Here is a 27778-nt window from a genome sequence, read left to right on the forward strand (position 1 = left end):
GAGCATGAGGAATGCAAACCTTAAGGATTCGATAAAAAAAAATCAACAGAGGAGAGACACATAATTTCACTGTAAAACCTCTGGTGGTGTTCCAGGGGGATTGGGGAGAAGCTGGAGACCTGTGACCTCATCTCTGAGCTCCTCGTTGGGGGTGGAAATGGGCAAAAGCAGGAGGAAATGGGTTGGAGGGGGCATGGGGAGAGCTGTGGCTTGCTGCTAAGGAAAATACTAGAATTTACAGCTTACGCAGGGGCAGCAAACTCAGACTCCCACAGGAACCTCAAACCCACGTGTCTATGGGGTTTGGCAGGTTGTAAAATGAAGGAGGAAGCCAGCAGGGTAGAAGCAAAGTCATGTGCCCATAGTGATCTGTTTTCCCTTGTCCTACTTTTGGTGGAGACTCGGACTGAGACAAAAATATCCTTGCTCCAAGACAAACGAGAGAAGGGTGATCATAAATGGCACCTCACATGGCCATAGGCTCCAGGAGCATGAAGGGGTGGAGAGGATGCTAGAGGACGGCGGTCTCATCCCCACCTGGCCCCATCTCCAAAGGCAGCTGCTGCTTGGGGCCCGCCCTGTCGATTAAATTATGACAAGCCTTTGATTGTTAGACAAATCCCAATCCCAAAGATATCCCAATGTGGAAAAAATGCACACCTTTGGTTCCACGAAATACTGTAATAAGAGCCTGGACCTGCCTGTGCCCCCTGGTGCAGTTTCCAACCTGCACAACTGTACGTAGCAGCTCTTAGGATGCCACCCTGGGACACTAGAGGACTTGGGGACCACCAGGAGGTTAGTGTTTGGGTGTTTGGGTCATATCTATGAACACCCAAGCCCCTTGAGAAATAATCCCTTTTCAATCAATCTTTATCTGGACCAGCAGTGAGTCAAGGCAGCAAAGTGGACAATGTGGCCCAGTTTGCTCCCATGGATCATCAGATCATTAATGGTGATACCAAGGCCCCTGAGATGGTGCTTTAAAAGGTATGGGGAAGGGCAGGGGTGGCTTCATACGAGATTCTGATTCCTGTAAGGGGTGGGAGCCACTAGGAGAAACCTCACATCTGATTTTACACAGCTCAGAGAGAGAAAGGCCCTGCTCAGTGTCACACAGCTGGGCTGAACAGAGCCAGGCCAGGGGCTCAATCCTCCTCATCCCATCCCCAGTGCTGCTTCTCCTGCTGACTGTAGAAGTTCCCACCACTTGGCCCCAGGCAGGCTGCACCCAGAGATTCTTGGCCGCTCCTTGTTCCATTACCCCTGAGGCTCCCGTTGCTGAGCCTACCTCAGAAAACCTACGTTATTTGATTCACAAGACTTTTCCATTTTATTAGTAAAATACAAAATGGCACAGACATTGGTGATAGGGTTGGAAAAGCAAAAGGATCAACTAACTCCTTCCGAGGTTCCCCCCCAAATTGTCGATGTCCATGTCCTGCTTGGGGGAACTGATCAAATCCGTGGAAGGGGGACTAGCTGCTCCCAGCTGCTGTCTCACGAAAAGTAGAGGAACCCCGTAATGGGGGCCCCACCCCTTGAAGGCTCTCCCACCAACCTCAAGGAGCCCAAAAAAGTGCATTCAGACCTGCTGCCAGCCCTCTGAGCTGTCGGAAGTGGCCCCCACTAGAGCCAGGCCCCGACATCCCAGGTCATGCCCAGTAGGGGGTGCAGGAGGGCAGGGAGGACTCACGTGGCTGCCCCCCTCTGTGGACCAGAGCTGTGTCTGCTTCCTCTAAGCATCTCTCTGTGGAGTGTCACCCACCCTGGCCTGTGGGAGGCTCCCTGTGTGGAGGAGGGCAAGGGTCACCCACGGGGACCACGGAGGAAGGTGGGGTGCTGCCCCCAGGGACCCTGAGGGGTGAGGCCAGCAGCCAAAAAGGGAACCCTGACTCTGTGCCCACAACTTCCCTCCCCCGAGGATGGCGTGTCTTTCAGAGGTAAACATGAAACCTCAGGTTTCAGTGGTGCATTCTGATCTCGTGGAAAAATGTCCTGGAAATTCCTGGCCCTGCCTGTGGTGGGCAGGAAGGTGAGGGAAGATCCTGGAATGGGGACAGCAGTGTTTTCAGAGAGAGAGAGACGGGGAAGGGGAAGCCAGGTCACAGGAAAGAAATAGCAAACAGGGGGCCCAGGCCCTGACTCGGACATGGGGCTGCTTCCTGCTACCTCCCCACCCCCCAGGGGCCTTTCCCCCTGAGCACCTCAGCCTTCCTGGCGCCTGGAGGGTCCTCCCTCCTCCTCAGCCTGTCCCATGTCACTTGTCCCACTGTTCTCAGGTCCCTGCGAGCCTGGTGGATGCTGGGAGGGCTGCTCTCCAAGCTGGGCATGGGCCTGCCCCTCAAGCACCCCCCACCCCAGTCCCCACTCAGGGGGGCCCGCGGAACTGACACCCTCCCACAGAGCAGGACCTGCGCTTTCAGATCCCTTCCGTGCACACCCCTCGTCCCCCCCCCCCAACCCCCGGCAAGGCACAGGGCCCACCAACGTGCCAGGCTCCCCAATGGGTGAAGACAGGCTAAGGTGTTCTTTTGTGAGGCTACAACCTGGGTGTGGGAAACCGGGTCTGGAACAGTGAGTGAGGACCATCAGGGTACAGGTTACTGTCACACATTTGCCAAGTCTCTTTCCTTCTGCAGACGGGAAAGCAGAGGTACGAATGCTTTGCTGGGTTGGTGGCAAACCGGGCATGAGAACCCCAGCCTTCAGACGCACAGCCAAGGTTCCGCCAACGCATGGCATTGGCTGGGGAGAAGAAAACCCACCCAAGCCACCAGGTCACTTCATGTCCCCTTCCCACAATGCCTAACGGAGGGCAGAGTCTTCCCAGGAGCCGTCCCAGGGAACACCACACTAGGCTCATGCAAGAAAAGACAGGTCCCCGGCTGGGTGTGGGCTCTGTACAGGGGAAGGGGGGAGATAGCACCGCAGGTTGCCGGGGTGACTGGCGACTGCAGCGGGTCCAAGAGACATGAGGAGGTCTGAGGAAGTGGGCAGAGAGGGCCTGGCCTGAGGCTCATTTGTGAGATGGGGTGACCGTGGGCCACCTGGGGACGTACCAGAGGGGCTGGGCGTTTTCCAATAAATAATTGCTCATCGGGTCTGGGACAGTGTCAAAGGGAACCTCTCACCAGCCAGCAGCAGAAGTTTCCTGACTTGGGGACATTGGGGTGAGTTGCACAGGCCACCACTTCTGTCCCCAGTGATCAAGAGGGGCCTCCTGGGCTATGCCCGGGAGCCAGGAGCCATTGTGTGTGGAAGATCCTGCCTCCTTGCTCCAATCATCCCAGCTCAGGTCAGGCCCTTGGGGACCAGTGGGTGTGAGGACGGGGGACCCCAGGCAGCTGTCTGAGTCGAACAACTGGAGGCAGGCAGGTGGGCAGCTCACACCGGCACCAGGACATAGGAATTGCTGCCACAGCTCCGGGGGACATAGCGAAGCCCCTCCACCATGTCCCCTGCCAGCTTGCGGGGGCAGCCCTGGAGGCTCTGGTAGGCAAACATGGCCACCCCCAGGCAGAAGAGGAGGCCGAGGAAGGCCAGCAGCCCTACCGCCTGTCTCCGGGTAGCTGCCTGCGAGTCGGGGACAGGAGTGATGAGGACACCCAGCCTCTGGGGGTCCATGGTGGCATGGATGGGCTCCTCCGCCTTGGGGGTCCAGCTACCGGAGGCTACTGGCTCCCTGCTGGGAACCCCTTGAGAGGAGACGGGGACTGTGGAGAAACGGGGAGTGCCTTCAGGCCCCCCAAAATCATCTGTTTGAGCTGAAATAGGACCCATCTCCTCAGGCTCTAGAGGGTTCTCTGGTGTGGGATCGTCTCCCGTGATCCACGCAGGTTGGCTTTCAGGGCCAACACTGTCCTCTGAGGCTCTGTGTGAAACGGTGGGGACGTGGGCAGGGGGAGCCTGGGTAAGGAGGGTCTGGGTGGAGGGGGCCTGAGTAAAGAGGGTCTGGGTGGAGGGGGCCTGGGTGGAGGGGGCCTGGGTGGAGGGGGTCTGGGTGGAGGGGGCCTGGGTGGAGGGGGCCGGGGTGGGGGAGGCCTGGGTGGGGGAGGTCTGGGTGGGGAGGGCCTCAGAGGCCTTTCCCTCAGTCCAGAGGCCTGACCCGGGCTTGTAGGCAGCGGAACTCTGCCAGGATGTTGTGGTGGTGCGGGCAACAGCGTTGAAAAACTCAGTTTTCTGGGACCCAGCTGGTGCTCCTCCATCTGGAGCCTTGGAAGTGGAGGGGAACCCGGTCCCCCAGGAATCAGCCACTCCCGCTGGCAGCTCTGGGGAAGTCCCTGAGGCGCTCTGTGTCTCCTGGCCACTGTTTTCCTGGGTGGCTTTGGGCTCTGTGACTGCAGGACTGTCCATTCCCACGGTGGCCGTGGTGGTCCTGGTCTCACCCCCACCGATCTGCATCGCGAACCTGCCGCCATCTCGGATCGGAACAGAAGTCTGGCGATCTAGATGTGTTATGGCTCTCCGAACCCATTCCGCCTCTGGATCGGCACAGAAGATTCTGTTCTTTTTCGTCCTCAGGCTACAAGGAAGGAAAACAGGACCCAGTGATGCCCAGATGCCACGTAGAGTAGAAGCACCATATATAACGCTCTGCCAGAGAACAGACCCAGCTGGAAACCCGCTCCCACCACTCAGGAGCTGTGAGCTGGTTAGCTCCGGCTGCTTGCCTCCTCGAACTTGGGTGTCCTCACCTGAGAAATCAAGATCGCATACCTACCTCCTGTAGGGTGACCAGCCTCCCCGGAAGAGCTGGGACTGAGCGGGGTGGGGGGGGGATCCTCAAGATATAGGATGTCTTGTGAAAGTCCCAGAAAACTGCGGCTAAGCTGGTCACCCCACTTCAGTGTTATTGTAAAAAAAAAAAAAAATCTGTAAAGCATCTGGCTCAGAGTAACAGCCAAAAATGATAATAATGTTAATAATAATGTCTTCACCATAAGGCAGGGGGCTCTGGCCTGTGTCTTCTGATTGCGGGGAGCTGTCCACTGGTGCTCCCTGCTGGCAGGTGTGTGACTGGTGAGCTCTGGGGGTGGCGGGGGGGCTCCTTTCTCTGGAAGGAACTGACTCAAATGTCCTCTTTCCCACTCCCTCAGTTACAGCTGCCCACTGGACCTCTACCTCTTAGTGTGTATCATCAGGCCAAAAGCACACTGAGTGAGCTCCGGCCACATCTATGGGGGTCCCGCTGGGACCCAGAGTGCCATCCAAATCTCGAGCTTCTTCCGAAGCTGTGTGTGGCTGGCTCTGTGCCGGGAACACAGCTCAGAGCTGACAGGAGCTTATGCTCCACACCGCTGTGTTAGGCATTTTGCCTGTTAAAACCTCCCACCCAGGAGAGGTGGCTACCACGACCATCCCCATTTTACAGATGAGAAAACCAAGGCTCAGAGAGGTCATGCGAAGGTGCATGGCTCTGGTTCGCTGGGGAAGCCAGAGAAGAGCAGGAAGCAAGCATAACCCTTCAGGCCCCCAGAGGCAAGGTGTAGCCCAGGGCGACGGCTCCCTCCCTGGGGCTCCCCACTTCCTCTTTACCTAGAAAACAGAAGCAAATACATGGGGGAGCCTGGGGGAAGTAAGCCTCAACAGGCAAGGGGAGAGGTCAGGGCACTAGCCCCTGAACCCTCTTAGCAGCTGCACCGTGGGTGGAATGAAGCACACTTCTTTGCTGAGCCCTGTACTTCGAGAACCTGCCGGCCATTTCCTGATGAGATGACAGGTCTGAAGGCCAGTCTGTAGACTAGCTCAAAGTTTCACACGGATCCTGTTTCCTCCACTGTCAAGTGTGGATAATAATCTCTGCCTTTCCTATTGCAACAGCTCCCAGGCACCCTGACAAGCTGCTTATTTGCATCATCCCCTGTCATCTTCCCAACTACCTATTTCACAGATAAGGACACTAAGGCTCAGAGGGTAGATAACATCCACAGAGCCACCCCCGCCCCCTGTAAGTGATGAAGCCAGGATTTGCACCACATGGGTTGGAGTCTGGAGCCTGCGCTCTGAGGCCACCGTGCTTGACGTCCCCAAGAAATCCAGCAGCTTCGACAGTCACCTGAAACACACCCCCTCAGTAGCTGCCCCAGGCCCCAGGCCTTTCAGGAAGCCGCTCCCAACCTTTACCCTGGGGGACAGATATTAAGGTCAGTGAAGGGCCAGGAGGCCAGGAGCAAGAGGAGCAATTTGCTGAGGCCCTTGGCAGGAGCCCAGATGAGGAAGAAGGATGTGGACGGGGATTGGCAGAGGCCCAGAGGCCAGTACCTACATGATGGCAGGCTTGCCGCAGGATTCTTGATTTCGCTGGTAGTGGTCTAGTAAGGCCACGGGGATCTCCGAGGTCATCTTGTTGCAGGTGACGTTGCATTTCTTCACACCATGGTGCTGTCCTGAGCCCACAGAGGCCCCCAGTCAGCAGGACTGTCCAGGGGCATCTGGCTTTCCAGTCCCAGGCCAGCTCATGCCAGCCACACCATCCAAGCCATGGCCGCTGCCTTGCACAGCCTGGGTCTTCAAGGCCCTTGACCTCAGCTCCCCTGCCCCACTCCTCAGCACACCCCTCCAAAAAAAAAAAACAAAAAAACAAAAAACAAAAAAAAACCCCACAACTCTTTATGCCTCAGTTTCCCCACCTGTACATGAGAGTATCTACCTCATAGGGATGTTATAAAAATTAACGAAAATGGATTCTTATTTAGGAAGCTTCTACTGCCTGGTCAGTAGTGAGGGTTTAATTTTTAAAATTAAGTTGTCATAGTTGGTCAGTTGTACAGAAAGGAGGACAAGCCTGAGAGGGACAGGGATCTGCCCGAGGTCACACAGCCAGCAAGTGAGGGAATGGGCTCTCCTACCAGGCTGGGCTCTGGTCCCTTCTGGGCCCATGGCTCTATGTACCCCCAACCCTCCCTTTACCCCAGTAAGTCACCTTCTCAACTCTCACGCCCCGAAACCCTCTGCCCACCACATACACACCCCCTTCCTCCCTGTCAGGCTGATGATATTTGTGGATTTCCATGACCTCTGAGACACGTCACGTGCCCCCGTGCATCCACATGCACCAACAAACGGAACGGCACATACGTATTCCACCGCCCCCCCAAAACCACATAAGGCATAAGGAACAGACAAAAAGTATTAAATGTGGAAGTACAGCCACCTTCTGAGGGGGCTGAGGGTGCAGTCCGCTGAGCAGGGGATCCTCCGTTCTGCCGGGGAGAGCCAAGACGAGTTTAGCAGCAGTTGCTGAGGGGAACTAAGGGGGCCATCTGGAGTCCCCTGGGCAAGCTAGGGGGACAGAGGTCAGGAGGAGGGGTGGAGATGGGGCTTGTACACGGGGTTGGGGGGGCAGAAGAGGATGGCTAGGGGCCTGAGGATGGCACGGAGCCAGACAGAAACCCCAGAACAGGATGGGGGGGTGACTCAACAGACAGTTGAGAACCCAGATTTTTAAAAAAGATTTATTTATTTATGTGAGAGAGAGAGAGCGAGAGAGAACAAGTAGGGGGAGGGGCAGAAAAATCTCAAGCAGATGCCCTGCTGAGCCTGACGAGGGGCTCAGTCTCACGACCCTGAGATCAGGACCTGCGCCAAAATCAAGAGTCGGAGGCTGAACCACCCAGGTGCCCCAAGAACCCAAATATTTCATATAAACATCTGAAGTTGTTTGCATTGCTTTTCCTCCTTCCTCCCTCCCCTAAAATGTCCAGCAAAATGTATTCGACTTGGTGTCAGCTCAAGAGGGGTATGTAAAAAATAAGGAAGAGCTTGAGTTTCAGCTCTGGGTCAAGGTCTTAGCAGCAGAAGCAAGACCCCAGAGGGTTTTGCAAAATTCTAGAGGCCAGGACTTCCAGGACGGTGGAGTCCAGAGAACTAAATGATCTTCCCCAGCCAGGCAGGGCCTGGGAGGCCCCAACTGATCCTTATGGCTTGTGCACAAGCATTTACATGGATGTGGATGTGCAAACATGCTCTGCCTTCCTGAATACAGGTGCAAGCACACACACACACACACCCCTTCTAGAATGTGCCTCTCCTCTGCCATCGCTTCCTCTTAGCCTCAGCCCACTCTGACTATGGAAGGGGGGATCGGGGCCTGCAGGGATCTCTGAGATCTGGGCCATCAGGGGCAGTTCTAGAAGCTCCCATGGTAGGCAGAAGCACTCTGGTGCCTGGTGCCTGAGTCACGGGCTGCCTTTTCTCTCTGAGGAACCAGTATATGAAAGTTACCTTGCTGCCTTTCACCTGCCTTCTCCCCCGGACGGACTTTAGAAAGACTCAGCTGCACCCTCCCATTGGCCCTACTGAATAGAGCCAGGAAGCCTCCCCTGGATTGGTCTGCAGGAGTTTTAGGCTACCTGGAGCCAGGGGGAGGCTGCCAGTGGGCAGGAGGGGTAGTTAGGCATGGTCAGTCTGCGTTCTCAACTCTATGTCGCAGGGTGGAGAAGGCCACTGCTCACATGCAGGGCTTTAAAGACCCACAAAGGCAGCCTGTCCCCAAAGTCCCACCCTCTGCCATGGTGCCTGCATACCCTTGGCCAGTCTCTGTTCTTGGTTTTGCATGGGGAAGGGCTATGTAACTAATCTGAGGGGGTTTTTCTTTTCTGAAGTTTCTTTTCCGTAATTGGAAATAATGCCTCTAGCCAGCCATTTACTGTCACATGAATTTCAGGAAGGCAGGGCCCTTGTCAGTCTTGGTATCACAGTGCTTCCCAGCACAAAGTGGATACTCAGCAAGTAGTCATTGAATGAAATAATGTCTCATTCTACTTACCACTTCACCTACCTCTCTATCTACGCATCCATCCACATCCATCCATCCATCCATCCATTGGTCCGACCATCCATCCATCCATCCATCAGTCCATCCAACCATCCACCCATCCATCCATCCACCCATCCATCCATCCATCCATCCATCCATCCATCCATCCATCCATCCATCCCTTTCCTAATTCAGCCAACACTTGTCTGAATTACCTTTGAGTATCTACAAAGACCCAGGCTCTCTTGTCCTTGACCCTGAGATCTTTCTCCCATTGGTGCTGAGCTTAGGGAGAATACTTCAATCCCAATAAACACCATCAGCTTGCAGTGTTTACTCTGTCAACCAATAAATGCTGATGTTCCCTCTTGCCTGTGCTGGGTGCTATGAGGCATAATGAGATGGAGGTCTGTCTCTGCCCTCAGAAGCTCTCAGCCTGAAGGGCAGCCAAGACAGACCCACAAAGTACCAGAGCTCATCTTATTGAGCATCTACTGTGTGCTGGACTGTATACTTAGCACAGGCACAACTGCTCTCATTAATTCCCAGCATCCCTGCAAAGGGAATATTGCTACCTCAATTTAATTGATGCAGAAGCTGAAAATCAGAGAGAAATAAATTACTTGCCCAAGGCCACACAGCTGCTTAATGGCAGATTTTGTTTTCCTCCCAGCCTCTAGGCATCCCAGTGTTCTAAACAGCCTTAAACACCAGGTAAAAACACCATGTTCCAGAATAGACCCCCAAATGTGCTGAGATTTGCACAAGGGAGAGACCACTTCCCACTGCAAATAATCAGGGGAGGCTTCTTGGAGGAAGAGTCCTTTAGGCTGGACCTCAAGGGCTGGTAAGAGGCTTACAGGCAGGAGAAGACAAAAATGTTCTGGGTCTCTCAGCAAGGTGACAGAGAGAGGGCTTGAGCCATTGCTCAGGTGTGTGTCCTGGACAAGTCACTCAGACTCTCTGAGCCTCAGCTCCCTTACCTGTAAAATGGACATGATAATATCTGTTTCACAGAGGGGTTGTGAGAATAAAGATTTTTAAATATCTGGACCCTTTGAGTAGGGTTCACTCGACAGCAACACCATTGACATTTTGGACCAGATCATTCTTTGTCCTGGGAACTGTCTTGTGCACTGTAGGACGGATGTTTAGCAGAATCCCTGGGCTCTACCCACTAGGTTTCTAAGCATCCCCCCACCAAAACTGATGGGACATCTGTAATAAGAAAAATGTCTCCAGAAATTGGCCAAATGCCCCTGAGAGGCCAAATCACCCACTGAAAACCACTGCCTTCAAGATAGCCACAAGGATCTTCCCTCGGCTTCCCTCAATGTCCCTTTCTCCGAGGGCCTTCCCTGACCCTTACTTAAAATCTCAACACCTCCCCCTACAACCTTCTCTCTCCATTCATTTTGTTTTTAAATCACAGCCTGTTTTTCTGTTCTTTCTTTTTTTTTTCTTAAGATTTTATTTCTTTGTCAGAGAGAGAATGAGAGAGAGCACAAACAGGGGGAGCAACAGGGAGAGGAAGAAGCAGGCTCCCCGCTGAGCAAGGAGCCTAACGCAGGACTCGATCCCAGGACCCTGGGATCATGACCTGAGCCGAAGGCAGTCACCCAAACGACTGAGCCACCCAGGCGCCCCACAGCCTGTTTTTCTAAAAGACCAAATCATTTACTAATTTATTTTCTGTATTGTCTTGTCTTCCCCAGTTGGTTCTCCACACTCTGAGGTCTGGGATCTTGACGCATCAGCCCCTCCAACAGTGCCAGGCACGTAGCTGATATGTCCACTATTTGTTCAATGAATGAACAAAATGCACAAGGAAGTGCTTTGTGACATGTAAAATGATAACCAAGGAAGGAACAGAGGAATTTTTATTTAAATTCTACGGGGGCCTGGATCTGACGCTCGTGAAGTTCGCCTTCCCTGCCTTCCCCATCCGCCTCCACGGCTGATCAGGGGGTAGACTACAGTAGCTTAAAACGGATTTTTTTTCCCTCTTTCTTGCCGGGGCTTGAGTAGGAGTGAATGCGTCAGTGCTCTGGGAGAAAATTCTCTGCTCTGACTTGTCTCTGCGGGCTGGTTATATAAAGCAGAGGAGCCTCCCGCCTCACACAGCCCCGCAAACCCACATTTGGGGACTGACGCAGCCGCCCTGCACCAGCTAGAACCCCCGCTCCCTCCACCCCCCCCACCCCCGCACCACCACCCCAGGGCCTTGCTGGGGACCGCCCCCTCCTGCAGGGGCTCCCAGGGGGTCTCTCAGAGCCACAAAGGACAGTGTGGGGGAGGACCCCCAAGGTGGGCCTGGCCAAGTACCAGCAGGAGGAGGCAAAAACTGAAGCTCAGAAAGGCTGAGATAGTGTGAGTATCTTCCAGGGAAGTCAGTGACCAAGATTAGGGCACAAACCTGATATCCTAAAGCCTCAGGCTAATCCACAGACTGTCCCTGCTCCCCCCAAACATCCCCTCTTCATCTTATCATAGAAACCCTTTCCCCCGCACCCACCGCCAGGTTTCCTATAAGTAATCCTTCTCCTCCTACTTCCAAAATGCCTTCACAGGAGCCCCACCGCACCAGTGGCAATGGCTATATTTAAATGTGCAGCACCCGGGACCAAAGAAGGCAAGACCCCACTCAGGGTCACGGCTATGGCAAAGCAACCTCCATCTGACTCCCCGTCTTTTAGTGCTATCTCCAAATACCTCTGGCTTCAGGGTTCAGACCCAGGAGCCCTTGGCCCCTTCTGCACTCCCCCCGCCCCCGACCTGCTTGCTGGCCTGCTGCTTGGTTTTCCACCCCATAGAGGGACTCAAAAGGCAGTGTGTTCCATGGGGGGGTCCTGGAAGCTTGAGACAATTTTCATACTCCCAGATTGCTGTGTGCCCCAAGGCAGGCTCCTAAGCCTCTCTGAGCTTCAAAATGCGAGACAGTCTGGCTCAAAGAGTTCTCAGAGGCCATGTGGCCCACAGAGGTGGTGAGCACGCACCCAGGCTCCCACCTGCCCTCCTTGCTGTCTCTGCGTCCTCAGGCAGGTTTCTAGACCTCCCTGGGCCTCCATTTTAATCATGTCAGTGGGATGAACGCACGCTGCCCTACACGTTCTGGGCTCTGGAGAGCCAGTATCGGGAGGTGAAGCATTTTCTGAGCTGTGCTTAGAGGAGGAGGATGGCAGCATGGTCGAGGTACAGGCAGAGAGACTGGGACTACAAGACCAGAGCAACAGCAACAAGCCCAATCCGTGATCTGCAGTGACCTTGATCTCTACAGGTCCTAGGTCCCCTATTGGAAATCAGGGCAGAAGAAAACCCTGACTGTGACTTGAGACACAGGAGTCAGGGTTTCAGGTTACACATTAACCCTGGGAAGGGAGACCCAGCCCACTGTCAGCCAGGGCCTCCCACCCAGTGCCCAGCAGGAGCCTCCTCAGCCTTCGTGGTCCCCCTCCCCCCAACACCCCCTTTGTGCCTGACACCCTTGTGCCACCCATACCACCCCTTTGCGCTGCCAAGCAGTAGCCGCCTTGCTCACGGGCCAGGGGGCAGTCCCTGGAGACTGGAAATCTTTCTAGCGGGAGGGGCAGTCCCGAATCTGGGGTCAGGGAAGAGCCCAGCCCCCTCCACCACACTCTTAGGAAGCACCTACTGTGGACCTTACCCAGGTTGGGTCTGGGGGCCCCCTCCCCGGTATCGGGCGGAGGGCAGGAGTGGGGCCGGAGGCTCCTCGACCTAGCTCATGCAGGAGTCCTCCCCACTCACCGGCCAGCAGCATGGTCAGATGGCAGAGGGCAGCCAGGCGGAGCAGCCACGAGAGGGGCGGAGGAGCCATGGTTCAGGGCGGGCGGAGGTCCGTGCAGGGGTCCAGGCAGGGCCAGGCCGGTGTCTGAGCTAAGTGCTGTCCCCTTGCTGCCTTAGCTCTGTCGCTTTTTATAATGGCTTTTTATAATGGGGCTTGCTGCCTCTGCCTCCGCCTCCAGCAGGCAGGCGGGTGGGAGGGGAAAGGAAGGGAGCCAGTGTGCAGCGGCTGGATTCCTCAGGATGTTGCCAAGGAACGGAGCCAGCTCAGGCTCTGGGCTCGGGCCTGTGGGGGGGAGTGGGGGGGTGGAGTCTGGACCAGGCCTGACAGCATTCAGAGAGCCTTCTCTCCCCGCATGTGCGGGGGCCACCTACCTCGGGAGCTGGCACCTGGGGCCCTAGCCCTATGTGAGCCACAAAACAAAAGGACAGGATAGAGAGTGCTGGCAGCCAGTGAGCCAGGAGGGACTCAGGACCCTGGAGTCTGGGTCTGACAAGCTCTCCTTTGGTCTGGAAGAAGTATCTCTCCCACATCATGAAGGACCCCCCAACCTTTCCCCCTTGAAGCCCCAGCTCCTAGGGGGACCTCATTCGTCCACGTATCCCTGAGCCCAGCATGGAGCCTGGCAAAACAGTAGGGGCTCGATCCAGTCAACATTTGCTGGAAGAATGATCTGGCCCAATTTCAGAGGGACAGATGGGGAAACTGAGGCCCAGAGAGGGGGTAGGGTCACCTCAGGTCATCCAGATCACCAGGGCAGAGAACAGACTAAATAAGGCCCACAGGGACGTGTACAGTTTAGGACACAGAAAAGAGCCCTGGCCTCCCGGCCTCTAGCTCCTCTACCTCTCCTTTCCACCTTTGTACCCACAGCAAGCCCTTGCTCTGGCCCCTGCAAGGCATGTCAGGACTGCCAGCCCCACCCTGGTCACTCGGGGCCTCACAATTTGTCCTTGACTCCACAGGCACCCTAGGGAAAGTCCTGCCTCTCCTGGGTGCCTCAGTTCCCTATCTGTGCAGGAGGGAGTTGGGCTCGCCCACAGGGGAGGGAGAGCTTTGCAGCTCTGACTTCTCAGCTCCTCTCCCTGTTACAGGTATCAGGTTCCTCCTGCCCCCCCACCACAAGACCAGGCAAGACCAGCCAGTTCCCACCAGACCCGGGGATTCACTTGCAGGGGTTGCAACAGACAGCACAGCCCGCTTTCACGGCCGCCTTCCCCAAAGACAGTGGCCACAATCCCTGAGACTCCAGAAGACTCAGCAGTCACCTAGCCCAATCTAGTGCCCGAGTTAACCATGAACCCACCACTCCCATCTAGGTGTCTATGGCAACACGCCAGCCGGAAACCAGTGTGCCTGTATGCCACTGCTCCAGGCTATGGAGCCAACTGGTTTAGAGCTCCCCAAGGCCAGAGGCTCCCTGTCTAACCCAGCACCGGAGACCTACTGGGGCATGGAGGTGGGAGGCTGGACACTCCTGCTTGATGGGGAGGAACGCCCCTGGCATGGGCCAGTTGTATTTAGGCTCAGGGATTCCGTCCCATCCCATGCAAATATAAAGCAGGTGACCTTCACATTGCCGTTGTCCAGCCCCTCATCTTATATCTGGGAAAACTGAGGCCCAGAGAGGGACAAGATGTGATAACACCTGCAGTCCAAGGTTCTTTCTGCTCTGTCCATGGAGGCAGGAGCAGATGAAGAAGGGGGCAGAGGGAAGGGGAGAAAAAAGAGAGGGAGGAAGGGAAGGGAAGAGAAGGGAAGGGGGAGAAGTGGGAGAAGAAGGGACAAGGGACAGAAGGGGCTGGGGAGAGGAAGGCGTGCAGGGAAGAGAAGGCGGGAGAGGCAAGGGACAAGTCCTGGGAAGCCCTGCACTTCATGAAGGCCAAGAGCCAGGTCGGGCAGGGATTTGGAGGGTTAAGACCCTTGTTCCTCTGGCCCCAGACTCTGCTCCAAAGAAGTCTAGAAGTTCAGAAAGCAGGGGCTTTGGAATCCGATGGTCCTGGCTCTGGCACTGCTGTGTGACCTTGGGCAGCTTCCCTACCTCTCGGAGTTCACACTTACTCTGAGACAGGCGCTATTTTAAGTGCGTTGTGTGATTAACTCGAGTCACTATGACCTGGCGTGTGAACGAAACACCACTATCATGGCCCGTTTTATGGATGGGGAAACTGAGGAACACAAGAGTTAAGTAATTTTCTGAGGATCGCCAGCCAAGAAGTGGGGGAGCCTGAGTTTGCCCTGGCCCGCTGGCCTTGGAGTCTGAGCTCATGACCAGGAGTCGATACCACCTTCCTCCATCCCCACTGTGAGGACGGCTGAGAACGAAGTGAGTTGATGCCAAGAAGATGTCAAAACACCAAGTACAGCTCTGCTTTTCCTTGTTCAGCCCTTGGGGACATCCCCTACCCTCTTCCGGCCCAGCTCCCCACACCCCTCCCCTGCAAAATTGGAACAGTCAGCCACACTATCTTATCAAGGCATCAAGAACTGAGTTTAGATGATTCAGTTTGGCCATGGTAACTAGGCTTTCAGATCAGTCAAGACCTGGAGGCAAACGTGACCCCACCACTTAGAAGAATCACCTTTGGCAAGTTATTTAACCTCTCTGAGCCTCAGCTTCCCCATCTGTAGAATGGGATGCTAATAGCCACATCACCAGCTCACTCACTGGGGGAGTTCATAAAAGGAATGACTTTCACAGTGCCGGCTCGCAGGGGCCATTAGTGTTTGCCATTAAGCCCCACTGTGTGCCTGGCGCCATGGTGGGACCGGGGACCCAAAGGCAGATACATCGGTTTTTGCTCTAACGAACCCCAGCTCAACAGGAGAGAGAAGTCCTACCAGAGACTCTGAGGCTGTGGACCTGGGAGAGGGAGAGAGGCCTTTCTTCTTATCCAGGAATCAAGGAAAGCAGGAGTGGAAGATGACATTTTGATCCAAAGAAGGGCAGACTTTTGCTTTCTTTCTTTTACACTATTGTCTTGAAAATTCTAAACTGAGGTGTCCAGGTGGCTCAGTCAGTCAAGCGTCTGGCTCTTGATTTCAGCTCAGGTCATGATCTCAGGGTCCTGAGGTCAAGCCCCCCGTCAGGCTTCGTGCCGGGTGTGGAGCCTGCTTGAGATTCTCTTTCTCATTCTCCCTCTGTCCCTGCTCATGCGCGAGCCCTCTTTCTCCAAAAAAATTAAGAAATAAAAATAAGTTTTTAAAATGGTAAACAATAAAGAAGGAATGCAACAAAGACCTTTCATATCTCTGGCACCTAAACTCAATGATTAGCATTTTCCCATATTTGCTTCATTTGTGGAGGGGTTTTTGTCTTCTTGTTTTTTGGTTTTTGGTTTTTTTTGGCCAAGCCATTTCAAAAGTGTCTGAAACTTTGCCCCTAAAGCCTTCAGCATGTATCTCCATAAGATAGATAGATAAGATAAGATAAGATAGATAGATAGATAGATAAGCAGCATGCTCTCTCACATAAATATACTATTATCCCACCTAATAAAATTAACAATAATTCCTATACATCATGTAACATTCAGTTAATAATTAATTTTCTCCACTGTCCCCTAGATGTATTTTATAGCTTCACCTTCTTTACTCTCCTTCTTCTTTGTGTGTCCTTTCCTTCTCTCCTCTTCTCTTACTTTTATTTTTTGAACCAGGATCCAGTCTGAGCTTTATGCCTTGCAGATGGTATTTCTTTTTGGTCTACAGCGACCCCCTGCTCATTTTTCATGGCATTGACTTTCTAAAGAGCTTCAAGACTATTGTCTTTTTTTTTTTTTTCTGGTCCCAGATGTATTGAAGATATTAAAGCACAACAGAAGAGATTTAACTGCTAGGAAAAAACTATTGTCTCATAGACTGTTCTCATTCTTAATTTATGTAAATGGCTTTCTTGTGACATCATCCAAGTAATTCCCCTAACCTGTGCTCTTCCTCTAAACCGGAGTTAGATCTACAGACTCGATTAGACCCTGGCTACATATACTTGGCAAGAACCTGGTATGAGTAATACTGTGTAGTTCACGGTGCACCTTACATCCACCACGGCAAACAGGTTGTCCCGCCGCTCGTGGGTAGGTTGATGCACAGCCAACCCTAAATCTCTGGGTGGAGAAGGGTCAGCCCCCTTGTGATTTGTAAGTAACCTGACCTGTGTAGACGGGCTGGATTTTGACATACTCTTCCAGGCACAGGGCAAACCTAACCTACCTTTAACCAAGGTAAAAAGGGAATGGGGAATGGTCTGATGCCATGGGCTCTGAGGGAGGCTGTCATTGGACACCTGGAAGCTGGAGTGAGGAACGAGAGTCCTGTTCAGGGGCAGAGGGGAGCTGGGGAGGTTCTGAGCTGAGGACTAATGAGAGCAACAATCAGAACAACCCTGGGCAGCAGGACAAAGCGTTTCCTCCAGCACTTAGTAGAGAGCAGGGGTTGGGGCATCTCCGCCCACACCTTCCTTGGGCAATCTGCCAGCCTGCCTGGGTGCCCCAGGGAGTAGGCAAGCCTGCATATTCTTGTGGGACGTGAGGGACTCCCCTAGCCCCTGAAGCAGAACAGAAACAGCTGTGGGGAGCAGGGCAGAGCCCCCAGGACACTCCTGTGGGGCCCCAGGATGGAAAGAGGGACAGGGTGACCAGTGAGATGGCCACCTCATCCCAGAACCCCTGGGGGAACCGTCCTTCCTAATTCTTCCCCGCTTCACCCCACTCTGCTCAGCTCACCTCTTTGGTCCATAAGGAGAGCTGCTCACATGCACTTGGCCCTCCTCCCTGTCTGTGCACCTGCCTGGCCACACCTTCTTTTATACTGTGGTAAAATATCTGTATCATGAAATTTACTCTTTGACCATTTCTAAGTGTTCAGTTCAGTGACATGAAGTATATTCCAGCATGTGCAACCATTGCCATCAACTGTCTTTAGAACTTTATCATCTTGCCAAACTGAACTGCGGGACCCATCAAACCATTAACCGCCACCTCCCCCTCCCCCCAGCCCTGGCAGCTGCCAGTCTGCGTTCTGTCTCTGAGACTTTCCCTACTCTAGGAATCAGACAGTGTTTGTCACAAATCATCACGTCCTCAGGGCTCACCCATATTGAAGCAGGTGCCAGCATCTCTTTCCTTTTTAGGGCTGAATAATATTCCTTCGTGCGTGTACACCATGTTTTGCTTCTCCATTCACCAGTCAGACACTCGGGTTGTTTCCACCTTTTGGTTATCGTGGAGAATGTTGCTGTGAAGATGTACAAAGGTCTCGTCAAGTCCCCGCCTTCAATTCTTTCCTGTCTACCCCCAGGAATGAGATTCTGGGGTCACATGGTAACTCTACCCTTAATTTTTTGAGGAACCGCCGTTCTGTTTTCCACAGTGACTGCCCCCACTTTACCTTCTCTCCGCCAGTAGGCAAAGGTTGCCATTTTTCCGAACCCTTGACAATCTTGTCTTTCTTTATTTTCAAGTCATCTCTATACCTAGCGCAGGGCTTGAACTTACAGCTGAGATCAAGAGCCATGCTCCTGACACCAATAGATTGAATTTAAATGAAAATAAATATAATTTTTTAAAAAGACTAAGGGAAATAAAACTTTTTTTTGTCTTTTTTAGAATAGCTTCACATCGTAATGTTTTCTTTTTAAGATTTTATTTATTTATTTGACAGAGAGAGAGATCACAAGTAGGGAGAGAGTCAGGCAGAGAGAGAGGGGGAGCAGCTCCCTGCTCAGCAGGGATGCTGAGGCAGATGTGGGGCTCGATCCCAGGACCCCGAGACCACAACCTGAGCCGAAGGCAGTGGCTTAATCCACTGAGCCACCCAGGTGCCCCACACCGTAATGGTTTTGATTCATGCTCTCCTGATGATGAGGGATATGGAGCATCTTCACATGTGCTTGTTGACCATTTGAATATCTTCTTCGGAGAAATACATATTCAAGCCTCTGCCCATTTTGTTAGTGGGCTGTCTGTACTTTCTTATATGCTTGGGTCCTCACCACCTCGTGCACGCATACCTACTTTTATTGCCCTCTGTTCACGGAGCGAGAAATCGAGGCTCACGGGGACCAACAAGCTTGCTCCAGACACCAGTCAGTGAGAGTTCCTGCAATTGTCTGAATCCATGACGCGTGCCCTTCCCGATGCTTGTCCCTGCCTCCCAGACAGGTGCTCTTGGTGTCTGAAGCCACTGCCTTAGAAATACCTTCATAAGAGGGGCGCCTGGGTGGCTCAGTGGGTTAAAGCCTCTGCCTTCGGCTCAGGTCATGATCTCAGGGTCCTGGGATCAAGCCCTGTCTCAGGCTCTCTGCTCAGCAGGGAGCCTGCTTCCCTTCCTCTCTCTCTCTGCCTGCCTCTTTGCCTGCTTGTGATCTCTGTCTGTCCAATAAATAAATAAAATCCTTTAAAAAAAAAAAGAAAGAAATACCTTCCAAAGAGCCAGATCTAAAATGGAGCATAGGTCACCAATGCAAATATGTCTGCGGAGCGATGTTTAAATTGATCTAATAAAGACTTCCCAAGGACGGGGGAATCCTTTTCTGTTGTTTTGGCAGAAAGAGCTATGTCTAGTCCAGGAAAGTGGGCCCATTTGAGAGTCCAGAGGAATCAGCACCACAGCAACTAAACGCTCCCCATACTCACTCCCTCCTTCTCCCAGACACACGGCTTGGCTGTACTTCCCGGCATCCCTTGGGACCAGGGTGGTCACGTGACTGAGTTCTGCCAACAGCAGGTGGACTGAAGCCAGGAGCCCCGTTCCCGGTCTGGCTCCCACCAGCCTCATCCTCCTGGAGAGGAGTCCAAGTCCTGGAGGAGGGCGGGGCCATGAGAAGGAAAGAGCCTGGGTCCCTGAATGACCACATGGAAGGTCACCCACAAAATACTATCGGATGTCAAGGGAGAAGAAAAAAGCTCTTATGGAAATGAACGACTGAGGTTCGGGACTATTTATTGTAGGAAGCAGACTTTCCTGACTAATACGCTCTCCTCCTCCTCTGTGCTGATGCTTCAAGGGGGAGGGTTGAGGTTGGGTTATTGAATCCGTGACCGACAAATGAATAAATGAATGAATATGCGGCCTAAAGCTCTAGACTGGGGCCTGAATGAGTGACTTCATCAGATCCTCCCAACAAGAGGCTCGGCAGGGGCCTGGCCTGGTGGACAAATGTCTGGGGTTTGGCACCTCCACAGCTACTCCCCGGGTCCTCATGTCTAGTCCTGGCTCCTCATCGCCTCTCAGGGTGACCTTGGGCAGGCCAGCTTACACATCAGTAACATCAAGGGCTTCCCCGTTGGGAGTGAGGGGGTGACGGTGCTCCCTGCCCCACCTTACCAGGCCAGCAAATGCCAAGGAAGCAAGAAGATACTGTTGTAGAGGATTTATTTTTTCAGAAGGCCTGAGGGACAAGGTCAGGACAGGAAGGGAGGGGAAATCCCAGGATGCTGGAGGGCACTATGCATGGGCCGGGGGTAGGTTAGCATTTTATTTCCCGTGTCCTGGACCTAACCACACAGCCCCCACAGAGAATGGTATTCTCATTTTTAAGTGAGGCTCAGAGAGGTTCAACGGTCTCAGAATTCCGAGCAATGACTCCCTCCTGCACTGCCCCAGGCCACCTCAGAAAGAAACAAGCTGTGTGTAAAGTTTCTTTCTTTTGTCTGGTGAATCTGTGGTCCCCAAGAAAGTGCAGATAAACCCCAAATCCCAGTCCTTATGCTGACCCCTGCCACCCAAGAACAACCTTCACCCAAGGCTCTTCCATTTAACTATGCCTGCACACTCCCAGGACCAGAAAAGCTCCTCCTTGTCCCCCTCCCACACAGTTCCTAAAATTCCTCCATTCATTCAGTTGGCCCCTTAAACATTTGCCCTCTTTTCTTATAGAAATATAGCTAGAGCTTGTTAATACCAAGCCAAGTGTAGTCATTCACACCATAGTGAAAATTAAGTTACTGGTTATTAGGGAAAAGAGAGAGGGAAAGTAGGGGGACTCTGAAGAGTTCAGGCCTGGGTGTTGGAGGTTCAAGGAGCAGTCAAGACTAGAGAGAAACAAGAAGAGTAAAGAGACCCAACACAAAACTGAAATGGGGACGAAAGGTGAATCTGGGCAAATTTGAGGCTTCCCAATTGACTCAGCTGGCTGCTTTCTAGATGAACTTGAGTCTCTGTATTGATGTGTGAGGGTCTTTGGGAGGTGGGAGTTGGGAGCTGGGAGAGGAACATTACTTTTATTAATTCAGTCTATAGCCATTCGTTGAGCCCTGATTCTGAGCCAGGCCCTGTGCTCTGCACTCGGTGTTAGAGGCCAGGAGACAAAGTAACTCAGGCATGGGACCTTGGTCCAGCCAGTGGGGCTGGAGGGCAAGCCCCCAAGTCCTGAGAATTCTGGGCAGACTGCAATCAGGGCTGTTAAGAGAGGGCAGAGGGTCAGGGGACATCTGAAAAAACAAAAACTAAAACAAAACTCAATTTCTGGCTGCTTGGGCTGTGCAATGCCTCAGAGGGCCGGGAGGGTTGGATATGTGCAGGTGATGGGAAGACATTCTGGGCATCGGGAGCAGCCTTGAGAAAGACCTGGACAGCGTATGTACAGCATGAGTTTGGAAAACAGGGAGCTGGATCCAACATGCGCGAAGGGAAGTGAGGCAGGGCTGGAGACAGGTGTCAGGCTCCCCAGCTTTCACCACAGCCTGGGGCAATGGGGAGCCGTGGGAAGGTTTTTGAGCCAGGGAGTAACTGAGCAGGACTGTGGCCTCTCTGGCTGTGGTGGGGTAGAGGATGGGTTGGAGGCATAAGAGGGGGGATGAGGGACAGTGTGGAGGCTCGTCTGAGTGTGATAGCTTCAGGGACAGAGATAAAAGATGGTGGAGAGATTCGTTGGCACGGGCTTGTGTTGGGGGACAGCTGTGATGGCAGGGATGTGGGGCTCTGTGAGCCTTCCCGGAGGAGCCAAGGCCACGGTCCTCAGGGCAGGGCCCTTCCTCATGCGCTCAGTTTCTGGAGAATCTTTTTCACCCAGGGCATTCTGGGGTCAGCACAGATCTCCCGGTCCTTGACAGTTAGGAAGCTGGAAGGAGGAGGGAATGAGGGAGCATTAGCATGCAGCAAGGATGCTACAACTCTTCTCAGGAAGCTTAGCATTTATGAGTCACTTACGGTATGCAGAGATGACCACCATACAGAGTCGCTTAGCATTTATGTGGCCCTGCCCCGGGCAGGAGTACTTGCTACATAGAATGTCTCAACTTTTATGAGGCCCCTGCCTCATAAAGAATGTATGTAAACACACTTCTTCACAGGGAGAGGAGGAGACAGTGGCTAGGACTTCCCGGACTCTCAGTTCCTCAGCCCCAGGCTTGAGTGCCAGGTCAGGTCAGGGAATAAAATGCCCAGGAGTCTCACAACCATTGCTCACATCACCTTGGGGGAAAGGATATTGGGTAGTAACCGAGGAACTTTGGAGCCTGCTCATCTGGGTTAAAATCCTAGCTCTACCATTGCTGGCAAGTCCCTCAGTTACCACATCTGTAAAATGGGGATGATAATCGTGGTCCTTGAATGAAGATTAGATAAGTTAATACAAACTGATGGGCTCAGAGCAGCTCCCAGCAGAGAGGAACTGAACTCTTAACAACGATTTTCTTCATAAATCCTATGGGGCCCTATTATTCTACCCATTTCATAGGTGAGGAAAGTGAGGCCCAAAAGGGTAAAGCAGCTTGCCCGAGTGCCAGAGCTGGTAAGATCTGATTCACTATGCCCCCTAGAAGCCCAAAGCACAGAGAAGAGAGGTAGGCACTGATCCAAGATCACATAGCAATCGCAGGCTAAGTCTTCCACCCTCACAGCCATTGTTGGCAGAAATGGACTTAAAGCTGGCTAGAGGTTAAGGACATCCCCACAGCCCTACTCCCTTCCTGCCTCTCAAGAGCCTGTCCATGGGGCCTAGAAACTCCAAGCTCCCCTACTTCTCAGACCTGCCCCCACCCCACAGACAACCAGTGAACAGAAAGAACAAAGAAGGCAGCAATGTTGATGTTGGCCACGTGGGCAGCCTGCCCTGGCTGCTGTGTGACACTGGGCAAGACTCAGCCCCCTTCTGAAACTCCATCTCCCCATTTGTCAGGACATTCTTTCTAGAGCGCCTTCTGGCTCAAAATCCAATAATCACGTGTGCTGTCTTTTACTGAACATCTTTATAGGCCAGGGACCAAGCATTACACGTTTCACTTACTATTACCATGCCCTGTGCCGCTCAGGAGGTTCCACAACCTCTCTGTGCCCCTGGCCTTGCCTGGCAAAAGGTGATCAGACAGCACCTACAACATAGGGTTGTTTCAAGGATTAAATGAGTTCTAATTTATAAAGTGGTTGTAAGTGCCTAGCATTTAGCGAGCACTCTTTACAGATTTGATAAATAAAGATAAATGAAGGAGGGCTGTCTGGCTGACTCAGTGGGTGGAACGTGCGACTCTTGATCTCGGGTTTGTGAGTTCGAGCCCCACATTAGGTGGAAAGATTACATAAAACTCAAATCCTTAAAAAAGAAAAAGAAAGTGGGGGCATCTGGGTGGCTCAGTTGTTAAGCGTCTCTGCCTTCAGCTCAGGTCGTGATCCCAAGGCCCTAGGATCAAGCCCCACATCCCCGCAGAACACGGAGCCTGCTTCTCTCTCTCCCTCTCTCCCTGCTTGTATTCCCTCTCTCACTATGTCTCTCTCTGTCCAATAAACAAATCTTAAAAAAAAAAAAAGCCATAAGAAACAAATTGATAGATAGATAGATAAATGTGATCGCTCCTGTTATACTGATGGGGAAACTGAGTTTCAGCGTTGAAGTGACACAAACCCACTTCAGCCCTCTTTGTTATTCACCCACAGACCCCTGTGAGGGATGGAAGATGAGTATGGAGGAGGAAGGTGAGAAGATGATGGAGCCCCAAAGGGGGTCATGAGGCCCCAGGCCCAGACACCCCACTGAGCGGGTTGACAGGTGGCAGCCTGCAGGGGCGGCCCCAGGGACAGGCCACCTCATGCGGCCAGTGGCAGGTGCAGGCCCCAGGCTCCAGGCCAAGGAAAAGGAAGCAAAGACATGGAGAGACAAAGGCAAAGGAGAACAAAAACCTCAGGAGAAAACCCTGAGCTGGGGGACCCAGGTGTTCTGATTCGAGCCTGGCAGCCTTGAGCAAATCACTCCCCCCACCCAACTCCCTGCACCTGTTTCTCCATCTGCAAAATGCAGATGACCGCATGCCTTGTAGGAAGGCTGTGGGGTGACCTGAGTTCACACAGGAATGCTCAGAACCGTGCCTGGCCGTGGGATACTCTCTGTCGGCTCCGCACTCCTCGGGGAGCAATGGGCTGCCTCAGATAACTCCCAGGGCGCTGGGGAGGATTCCAGATGCTTCTGCTAGGAGCATCGCTGCTGACTCAGAGGCTCTGGGCACACTGCCGGCACGCTGCTCCCCACGCTACAGCTCCGCACGGCCCACGCGAGCTCTGCCGTGTAGACAGACAGCCGGCGCCTGGTTCATTCAGATCCGCACCCTCGGGACCCGGCGCGCCACCCAGCACCTGGCAGGCACCCCATTAGATTTGTTGAATGACCACAGGATTTCTTTTCTGAGCCATTTCAAGGACGGATTGTACGTCCCCCATCCCTGGGTCTGTCCCCCGCCCCCCCCCCGCACCTCTCCCGGACCCTCCGGGCCAAACCCACCCGGCTCTCCAAGGCCAGGCCCTTGCCTCCCCAGCTCCACACTCACACCACGCCAGGCCTCCGGCACGAGTCTGAAGTCCAGTAGAAAAACCTGATCATGCGCAGAGGCAGAGGGTGACGGAAGTACTCCCAGCAACAGACGCTGTCTTCCACGTTGGCACCATAAGGACCTGGAGGAGAAGGTTCCCCAGCTGGGCATAGGCAGGTCACCCATGGCCCCAACCTCTGAGCCAGCACTTCTGTTCTCATGTGGAAGGTTGGTGCCAGGGGGACTCTGGACCCTGAAAGTCCCCAAGCTCAGGGTCTCTGAAGGGCCCAGTCTGCGTAGGTCGGCTCCAGGGAGAGGGACTTACAGTGACTGAGAATCAATGAAGCCCTAGGCTTCTAGGTGGGACCCGAGACTCTGCACAGGAAGGAGCCCAACTGTTCAAGGTGAGGCCAGCGCACCGGCACCATCAGCAGCACCTGGGGGCTTGTCGGGAACGCCCGGCGCCCGGCCCCAGCCTCGCTGGGTCAGACGTGCATTTTGAGTCAGATGAGTTCCCAGGCAATGGCAGAGGTCGGCTTCACCTCACACCTACTCTAACCTTCGAGGTGTATATGGGGGAAGCTGAACCCAGAGAGGTGGATATTTTACCCAGAGTCACACAGCATGACTCTGGTGAGTCAGGATAAGGTCTCAGGCAGAGTCCAATGGTGGCAGACCTGGGTTCAAGTCTTGCTCTGCCCTGTTACCAGGCCACCCTGGGCAAGTCCCACTCGCCTCCCCCAACCAGAAGGGTGATAACAGTACCAAATCAATGGGGACTTTAATGCAGGAAGAGTTCCCAGGAACCCCCAAACCTGAGTAAAAGAAGGTAGGGACTCAGTGTCGAGGGCAGGCTCTGGAGCAAACAGGAGGTGGTAGGAGAGCAGGACCCGCTTTCCAAGGGAATATCCCTTACCCCAGCTCCTGCCTTTTCCCATCCCAGACGGCCCCATTTGGTGGCTCCTTCTCCACACCCCAAGGGTCCTATGCTTGAGTTCTCTGGTCTCCAGAGGACCCCAGGACATGCCCACCACAAACCCCCAACCCAGCTGAGACAGATCCTAGACTCCAAGCCTTTGAGACTACACATTTCATAGATGCATAAACTGAGGCCCAGAGAAGCAACATGACTAGCCCAGAGCCAGAAGTGAACTGGGGTCATTTTCTCTCAGTCTGGTGCTCTTTCTGCTTCCTAAGGAAGAGACTGCAGTGTCTGATCCTGGCCTCTGCAGGGAGTCCTCCCTCTCCCCAGCCTTACCCGCCTCAGTTGTTTGAAGTGTCAGAGCAAGAAAGACAAGGGCAGCCAGGAGCGGAGTCTTCAGGCTGGCCATGCTCTTGTCCTTTGTGTCCCAGTCCAGGTGTCTGTATTCACCGGATGACAGGGAGGTCTGGTATTTAAACACTTGCTACACCCACAAGCTTCAGACACTCTTAGTCACCGGTGGGCTCAGAATCTCTGACATTCACATTATGAAAGAAGAACTCCCGCTTCCTCCAAATAAAAGGAAATTCTCTGTGGCTGGGAATAGCTCAGAGGGGACCCCCAGTCTGCCCGCCCCTCTGAGTCTCAAGAGACTTGCAAAATCCCCCGTCAGCTGGGTTTAGAGGCCTGTGCTCTCCAGGGTCCACTGACTCGATGGCCTTCACCATGTCACTGGATGTCTTTGAGGATCAGTTTGCCCATCTGGAAATGGGGGAGATGGCTTCACAGCCCTACCTATTTACCTCCGTGGTTGTTTGTAAGGCAGTATGCATGTGGGCAGGGGCTGAGCAGTCCTAAACCCTCACCTTATAGCCTTGATGATCTTGATCACTGATCTCTCCTCAGAAGGAGAGGCCTGAGAACGCACGGGGCTGGTTTCTGCGCCCTGCATCAGCCTCTTCTGCCGCTTCTCCCAAAATCCCAATTTGGGCCAATGCATGATCCCCTCAACAGTTGCAAAGAGCTTCCACACATTTCCCTCCTGCCTGTTCTTCCTTCCCAGCTGTCTCCGGTCTCTTCCTCATCCACCCCCTTCTCGATCTCTCACCATATCCTACTGACTACTTCCTACATTTCTCTTGAATCTGTCCCCTCCCTTCTAGCCCCATGGTCCCTGCCCAGTCCAGGCCACCTCCACCCCAGGCACCCCTACCCCAGACCAGCTTCAGCCCTCAATCCCCTCTTGGGGTGGCTGGAGCGGCCCAGATTCAAAGCTGCACAGGCCTCTCTCCTGCTTCAAAACCCTGCTGTGACCTTTGACCCGAGGGCAGAGCCCAAGCCCAAGCCCCTTCAAGGCCTCCTTCCCAGACACGCTCCCTCCCACACTGGCCACTCTCCTCTGAGGGATCACGCCACAGTCCTCACACTTCCTCAAAGAGCTCTGCAGTCTGTTCTTGGGCATCAATGCCCTTTTTACTTCTCTATTGCATAAACTCCTACTCATGCATTAAGAGCCATTTGAAATGTCACCTACTAGGTAAGCACACCCCCTCAGGACTTGAAAGTTCTGCAGGGTGACCTAGAACATGGCCTTGAGCAGACGATGTCAAGTTTTCCCTTTCTCAGACCCCTTCCCAGAAGCCAAACTCCATGCTCTTGGAAGACAAGGGTCTGCTTATGTCTGTCTTGGCATTCCCAGTGTCTACTGAGAGTGGGGTCCCCAGTGGGCACTCAGGACACATGAAACGAAGGAGGAAACTGAGGCTCAGAGAATAAGGGGATTTGCCCAAGGTCACACAACCAGTTAGTGACTGAGCTAGCCTAGAAATTCGGGACCCAGCACTCCATTTGCAAAGGGCCCCACCCATCCATTTATCATTCATTCGACAAATATTTATTGAGCCCCATGGTAGACAAGATAACAGTGCCTGCAATATGTCTTATTTCCTGAAATATGTGCATATGTGACCTTACATGGTAACTGGGACTTTGCAGATGTGTTTAAGTTAAAGACTGTAAAATAGGGGGCGCCTGGGTGGCACTGTAGGTTAAAGCCTCTGCCTTTGGCTCGGGTCATGATCCCTGTAAAATAGGGAGGTTGTCTGGTTTCTCCTGGTGGGCCCAACAGCTTCATGGAGTCATTATAAGAGTGGGTCAGATTCAGAGCAGGAGAGGAGATGGAATGATGGAAGCAGAAGTCTGGGAGATGTAGGATCATGAACCCGGGTATGCAGACAGCCTCTAGAAGCTGGAAAATGTAAGGAAACAGACACTCTTCTGGGACTTCCAGAAGGAATATAGCTCTGTTGATGCCTTGATTTCAATCCCACTAAAACCGTCTAGGACATCTGATTTCCGGAACCACAAGAGAGTTGGTTTGTGTCATTTGAAGTCTCTACATTTGGGACCACGTGTTACAACATCAGGAAGGAACTAATACGAGCCCCCATCATGGGCCAGGGATAGTACCAGGATCTGGGATGTGACAGTGAACGCATCCCTGCTAGCGTAGATTTTACCCTGGAGATGGACGATAAACAGGCAAATACCAAACA

General features: G+C 53.3%; 2 protein-coding genes across 3 annotated transcripts; both read right to left on the minus strand.

Annotated features, from left to right (window-relative positions):
- Positions 1 to 1309: 1309 nt before the first annotated feature.
- Positions 1310 to 19636, minus strand: CX3CL1 (C-X3-C motif chemokine ligand 1). 2 transcript variants are annotated; one of them, XM_047712106.1, is made up of 5 exons: positions 18984 to 19636; positions 18600 to 18761; positions 12527 to 12614; positions 6269 to 6389; positions 1310 to 4525 (listed from the first exon to the last, which is right to left on the minus strand). In XM_047712106.1, exons 3-5 carry the CDS (start codon positions 12594 to 12596, stop codon positions 3388 to 3390), a joined length of 1329 nt encoding a protein of 442 aa, XP_047568062.1. In that variant the 5' UTR covers positions 12597 to 12614; positions 18600 to 18761; positions 18984 to 19636; the 3' UTR covers positions 1310 to 3387. The 2 variants fall into 2 exon arrangements, with proteins under 2 accessions (XP_047568062.1, XP_047568061.1); XM_047712105.1 differs by lacking the exons at positions 18600 to 18761; positions 18984 to 19636 and having other exon boundaries at positions 12527 to 12831.
- A 284-nt stretch (positions 19637 to 19920) lies between these two features.
- On the minus strand, positions 19921 to 25689 carry CCL22 (C-C motif chemokine ligand 22). Its single transcript, XM_047712569.1, has 3 exons — positions 25560 to 25689; positions 24320 to 24443; positions 19921 to 21624 (listed from the first exon to the last, which is right to left on the minus strand). The coding sequence occupies exons 1-3, from the start codon at positions 25630 to 25632 to the stop codon at positions 21540 to 21542; spliced, it is 282 nt and encodes a 93-aa protein (XP_047568525.1). The 5' UTR covers positions 25633 to 25689; the 3' UTR covers positions 19921 to 21539.
- Between the last annotated feature and the right edge of the window lie 2089 nt (positions 25690 to 27778).

Source organism: Lutra lutra, chromosome 17 (genome assembly GCF_902655055.1).
Source record: "Lutra lutra chromosome 17, mLutLut1.2, whole genome shotgun sequence".
NCBI classification, from domain to species: Eukaryota; Metazoa; Chordata; class Mammalia; order Carnivora; family Mustelidae; genus Lutra; species Lutra lutra.